Source organism: Triturus cristatus, chromosome 3_1 (genome assembly GCF_964204655.1).
Source record: "Triturus cristatus chromosome 3_1, aTriCri1.1, whole genome shotgun sequence".
NCBI classification, from domain to species: Eukaryota; Metazoa; Chordata; class Amphibia; order Caudata; family Salamandridae; genus Triturus; species Triturus cristatus.
Window position 1 is genome coordinate 1,161,443,906 of NC_140583.1, and position 6,683 is coordinate 1,161,450,588.

At 43.9% G+C, this 6,683-nt stretch overlaps 1 protein-coding gene across 1 annotated transcript; it reads left to right on the top strand.

The window, feature by feature from the left end:
- The first annotated feature begins 5,404 nt into the window (after positions 1-5,404).
- Positions 5,405-6,088, top strand: LOC146861710 (general transcription factor II-I repeat domain-containing protein 2B-like). The gene has a single exon (XM_085646261.1). It carries the CDS (start codon positions 5,405-5,407, stop codon positions 6,086-6,088), a length of 684 nt encoding a protein of 227 aa, XP_085502387.1.
- The last annotated feature ends 595 nt before the right edge of the window (positions 6,089-6,683 follow it).

Sequence of the window (6,683 nt, forward strand, 5' to 3'; positions counted from 1 at the left end):
CTGTGAGTAGCTTGTGCCGAGTGCTGCTCAATTTAGTAGCCCTTTAGTGTTGTTTGGGCTATTTAGGCTTTTTTCAGTGTCTGTTGCCTGCCCTCACCCAAACCAGCTGCTCCGATTGGCTTTGAGCTTAGCTGGGGTGGGGTGGGGCGGGCTGAAGAGGATGACGTTTCTCTCCTGCAGTCTCGTGGCTGTTTACGCGCCCCCTGCCTTTTCCTCACTGGCACCGCACTGTCCATTGTGCGATTGCGACGGGTGCCAGTGCGGAGCTCAAGCAGGCGTGGCAGGGCGGAGCATTGCAGAGCAGCTGGTTTGCAGGTCACGCAAGCAGTAAAGAACTGATGGGACCCGCGCGTACAACCTTCCACCAGAAGCAGCAAGTAAGCCACAACACTCTTAGTTTAAGGTCCCCCGGTAAAAAGTAAAGACTCGAGTGAGTCATACCATGTTGAATGACCCTGCATGGGACTGCTCTCATGATGACCATGGCTGCCCCGTTCCTCTCCTATGTGCGTTGTGACTGCCTCTACGCACCCCTGCCTTTTCTTCGCTGGTTTTTAGGTCACGCAAGCAGCAAAGAACTGCCGGGACCCGAGCGTTCCTTTTTCCTCACTGCCCCACACTGTGTAGGAGTGCGATGGCCTGATATATCCTTAGCTGCGCAGATTCAGAATCACAGATAGGAGTGCCATTGTACATACTCCTTGTGCCTCGTGTGATTTTTTTGCGCTGATTGGAAGCGCCTCAGGACCAGGAAATTGGTCATTTCTAGGAAATGGGTTAATATGTAAAAACCCGTATTTGTATCTCAGTCATAATTCACCAGCATCGACACCCAGAAACTTAAGGCCGCAAGTCTGCTGCACGGCCAAACAAGGAGATGGTGGCGTTCGATCGGTAGGAACACCGTGCAGACTGCAGAGCCAATGTGCAGAGCACCCCCACTTCCAGTGAGCAGGTAATCAAACGCTCCCTCCTCCGCAACTGCTACTGTACTTTTTTCTGTCCTTATCTTTCTAATCTACTGCTAGTGTTTGGGTTTCGTGATTATTGTCTGCAAATGCATAATTCGTGAGCTAATGGTAGTCATATCTGTGTGTCAGGAAACCCCTATCTATCTGGTCCAAACACATGGGTGAAGTTGTTGCAGCAGTAGATTCCTGGGCTGCTCCACCCCTGGTGACGTTATAGCAGTGTTTACTTCACCCAGTCGAGGGGCTTGTAAGGCACGTGTGTCCATCCGCTCGCTATGAACAACCCCCTTATCTGAAAGAAGGTCGGGTGTTCTTGCTAAGTAACATTGAGTGGTGCAGGACTTCCTTCACCATGCCAGGTCAAATGCAGCCTTGTATAGAATCCAGCCTCAGTTGACAGATAACCAGAGCACTGGTACCACATTGCGGTGGCAGCTGGGGTGCTTCTTTGTGTTGCAATCAGGTGGCCGAGCTCTTTTGCGGTGTCAGCAGCACACACAGTTTTAGGGTACTCCTCAGTGGTGCAGTGACCCGGTGATTCAATTATGTCTTTGCACCCAAATTCATCTCAGAGTTTATTGTGGGCCCCCATTGCCACCCTGGAACCTTGTTCGGTACCTTAGCCACACCACACTGCTTCAGTTTCCCTGGGGGGGGTGGGGGGCTGACAATAGATACCCGCTGGCCCTGGTCACAGTGTACTCCTCCTCACCATCCCCTCTGTCCTCCACAGTTCCACTCTGCATTGGCAAAGGCCGCACTGAGTCCAGACTCCAATCCAGACACACCCACCCCCAGGCACCAGAAACTGTTCAGTACAGGGCCAGCAAGCCACCTGGGCCTGCACCTGCTCTACCTCCTCACACAGCTCACAGTCCTTAGCTTCGTCACCACTTTGCACTCACTGGCCACTGTGCGCTCTTCATGTACAGGCAGCGCTGGCTTACCAGCTCCGGCCTCTCCACAGTGAGGCCTTGACTGCTCCCATGGTGTCGTGTGGCCACTCGGGATGTTATATTGGATGTTTTTGGGACGATTTTATTGGTTGGTGGTCTGTGCCAATGCTTCTCTGTAGTTTTTGAGCTATTTGTGGGCCTATTGTATTGGCTGGTGGGCTTTTTTTTATTGTTTATTTTCCTGATATTACCAAACATTGCCTGCTGCAAGCCCAAATAGCCTAGTCTTCCATACCTTGAAAAACACCTCCTATACAACATGTCTTTACAAGTTTAAAACTTATTTTGCAAATGTGGGCCACTTTTTTTAGCTATTTGATTTTCCAACTATAATATATTTAACAACATAACATAACAGGTGTAGTTGTGAAGCGCACGATTACCCGAAGGTGTCCTGGCGCTGAATAACAGATGTTTATTGTTACCCAACTCAATGCTACTCATTTTATCGACCTCAAAGGCTGAGTGGACCCGCCGGGGTTTAAACCTGTGACCATGAGGTCGAACACAGGCCCCTGCAGTGGCTGCTTTAGTCCACTGAGCCAGCAGACACGGCTTATGGGGCTACTTCTAATTTGGTGCCGGGGCCTCTTTTCTGTCCCATTCTGACAAGCATTGGCCTCCGCTTTCACGGCTTGTGCTTTTGTTGTCTCACTGTTGTGGCTTGTGCTTTAGTTTTTTTATGTCACTGTTGTGGCAGTGAATGCACTGCATTTAACATAATATGATGCATTCCTATTCTTTCCCTGCACTGGCACACAAACTTCTGCCCCCTAGTGCCAACACAGGCACCCCTGTGCCATGGTGCAAGGGTGCCTGTGTTGCAGACAGAATTGTTCTTTACACAGGGAGGGGCACCTTCTTGCACAAAAACAATCCTCTGAGGCAATTTCCTCTTTCTATGTGTGCTGCGGAAGGCAGTGCACATTTAAAAAGGGGAACAAAAGAGTAATAAAGGTATTTCTCCTTATTACGCCTCACCTGGGGGGGGGGCGTTATAGAATTTGTACAGATCACCCTCAACTTATGCATTTCGAGGTGCTGTCATGTGTGATAATGAAGAAAGGGGAGGCATTGTGTTGCAGTATTATTAGCGTAGGGCACACATACTCAGTGTGTGGCCCTGAAGCACTTACCTACATGGGCAACAGGCTGTGCCATGTAGGGTGTGTGGTTGAAAGTGTTTTTCTTGGTTTGTGATCCTATGTAGAAAGTTTTTCCAAGGCTTGTCTGATGAACACCAAGGTGCGCTTATTTAATTTATTATCTGATAATAGCATAATAAAACGTTATCATGTTATGGGACACACTGTATAGCAGTGTGGTGCATGGAGAGGTGTGAGACAGATATGCAGTTACTCTTTATGATTTTTCAGTCTGCTGACAGCTTTGAATAGCTATAGGTCCCATTGGTATTTCTTGTGGTTGTAGTAGTCTACTAGCAGCCTTATCTGTGATTGGTTCCAGGTTTTCCGGTTTCGTGTTGTAAAGTTCACCCACTGGGTATCCCTTCTCCCTAGAGATGGCGTGGCCATTTTTAATGCTTCATTGAGTGAGTTGTGACCTATCGCCTATTGGAGATTAGACACAAGCAGTGCACCATGGCAGTTTAGAGCAGCAGCGCTCAACGACCTGGTTGTTCACAACAGGGCCAGTCAAAGAAGTGTTCATCATTATACCGAGACATTTTTACTTCTAAGTATATTGGGATAATCAGATAACATTATTCCTTGCCTCAGTCAGCTGTGGGCAATCTTTAGAAAGGTGATATTTATTGGTTTGAAATGTGGGTGATCCCAGTCACCATAAGACTGAGGTCACTGGGCTATGTCACAAAATCTGCAGCTGTCAAGGAATATCATTATGTAGAGTAGTTTTGAAAGCTTGTCCTAATTCCAAAAAGTCCAATGTTTGCTACAAATGTAGGAGTACCCAATAGAAATGATTTGCAAAACTTCCACTTTTGTGAATTGGGTGCTTGGTGTGGTACAATTTTAAGTCATCTTCCTATTTACAGAAGTCAACTAAGGTCCATACAAGCCAAAAACTACGGTTTGGGCATAATTAATCAAATCTCAGGTCATTTGTGAAAAGCAGCCCTCCTGTGTTCATAGTTAAACATAGCTAAGGTGAGTTAGTTATCTCACTTTCCAACGGTGTTGTTTAATTTACCAACATGGCTGCTACTCACAAATGGTCTGTAATACATTATTATTTAAAGGTGTCCACATGGTATTCTTGCCTGTTATGGATTATTGGATGTTGACTTCATCAACATTTTTACTCTTGCTTACAGTCTTAACAACTAATAATGGATGAAGAGTCAGGTCCCTCCGAAAGGGCAAAGAACAAGACTTAATACTTCCATCAAGAGTGGGGGAACAAATTTTTATTTACACAAATTAAAGACAACTGTGTATGTTCAATCTGTGGAGCAAAAGTTGCAGTTGGAAAAAAGGGCAATGTTGAGAGGCATTTTTCGACAAAGCACATGCATTTTGAGAGGAAGTTCCCTAAAGGAAACAGCCGGAGGTCACAAAAAGTAAACAAACTGAAATTTGCATTGCAGACACAGCAATCTTTTTTTACACAGCCCACGAAGAAAGCCACTGCGGCAACTGAAGCATCCTTCATAGTGACTCATCACTTGATTAAGCACAAAGCAACATTTTCAGATGGAGCCATTGTGAAGGAAGCAATGCTTCTAATGGCCAACTCCTTATTCAAAGACTTTAAAAATAGCCCTGAAATTATGTCTGCCATTTCAGATGTGGCAAACACTGTGGCAAGAAGGGTATCTGCATTTTCGGCCAACATGATAGAGCTGTTAGAGTGCGGTTTAAAGACATGCAAATATTTTTCTCTTCAATGTGATGAATCTGTTGATGCAAGTGGTATTGCACAGTTGGCAATGTTCGTTAGAATGGTTTTTGAAGATTTTACTGATAAAGAAGAATTGTTAACGTTGTTGCCTCTGAAAACCACAACAAGAGGATCTGGCATCCACAATGAGGTGAAAAATATTTTGTGAAACAAAATGTCCCATTGAAAAAGTTAGTGGCGATAACCACTGATGGTGCACCCGCAATGATAGGGCGTCATTCTGGCTTCATTGCCAATTGTAAAGCAAATCCAGGTTTCCCTCCGTTATTGAACTACCATTGCATTATACATCAACAGGCAATATGTGCCAAGGTAATGGGGTTTGATCATGTGATAGATAACTCCTGTTAAAATTATTAATTCAATTTGTGCAAAGGCCAAGCAGCACGAACCTTCAAATTGTTCCTTGAAGAACTATCAGCCGAGTATAGTGACCTTTTACTGCACATTCAAATCCGATGGCTTAGCAGGGGAAAAATACTGCGAATATTCCTTTAGCTACTGCCAGAAGTCAAAGCTTTTATGGAGTCTAGAAATGAAGATACCACACTGTTATCAAATACTCAATGGTTGCTCGATTTAACTTTGACAGATATGACAGAAAAATTAAATGTATTGAACTACAAGTTGCAAGGCAAAGACAAGATAATAACCAACATGGTAAGTTTTGTCAAAACATTCAAATCAAAACTTAACCTTTTCACACAGCATGTACAGAAGAGAAAGATGCAACGCTTTCCCTCTGTGCTCCAAATCCTTTCAGAAAACAAAGCTGAGGCTGAGGTCCTGGACATAGAAAAATACAGTAGCCTCCTCATGAGGCTTAATCAAGAGTTCAGTGACCGATTTAGTGATTTTGAGCAACTGGAGCCCTGTGTGATGTTCACGTCAAACCCCTTCATGGAAGTGGATGTTAGTGACATTTCAGAGAAAATTAGTGTGCTTTTGAACTTTGACTCTGCCACCATGGAAATGGAGATTGTCACACTTCAAAATGACATTGAATTGAAATCAAGGCAATCTGACATTAATTTCTGGAGTCTTGTAGATGCTGAAATGTTTAAGAACATCCACACAGCTACATTGAAACTTTTTTCCCTATTTGGCTCTACCTATCTTTGTGAATCAGCATTTTCTGATATGAACTTCGTAAAATCTAAGTTTTACACACATCTGACTGACGAACAGTTAAATGACTCCATAAGAGTTGCCCTCTCAAGCTACACCCCAGATTACAAGGGATTAGTGGACATCATGCAGTTTCAAGTCTCTCACTGAAATAATTTGAATGCATTCGCAATCAATACTTGTTCAATGACAGTTCCTGGTGAAATCCCAAACCTAGGTATCTGTTTCATTACGAACACCAAGATTAAAGTCGCAGCAGAGAAGAATCTTCAGTGCCCAGTTTTTTTTATTAGTTGAACAAGAACAAACCAATGTGTACTTCAGGCCTGGGTTTCAGACACCAAGAAAAAAGTAGCTGGAGAGAAGAATCTTCAGCACCTTTCCAAATGTACTTTATTTACTGCTCAAGATAAGAAAAAGCAGTGTTTACTGGAGGCCTGGTATATTGACCTAAAAAAAAAAGAGCTAAAGAGAAGAATCTTCAACATCTTTCAACTTTCTTTTTAGTTGAATAAGAACAAAGCAATTTGTACTGCAGTCCTGGTTTACTGACACTCCTAAAAAGTAAAGGGAGCAATGAGAATACAACTGCGAACATGACTGGTGCCATAAAAACCTTAAAGTCAAAACGGAACCTTCTGAAGAATTCAGAGTGGAGGACAAAATCGTTACTTTCCAAACAAAGCTGATGTTCAGCTTATCTGGCAAATGAAAAACACAGGATCTTGTCAAAGCTACAGTAGAA

Bases quoted from the DNA above. Each gene is read 5' to 3' on its own strand.
- LOC146861710 (XM_085646261.1), top strand. From the start codon at position 5,405: ATGACAGAAAAATTAAATGTATTGAACTACAAGTTGCAAGGCAAAGAC.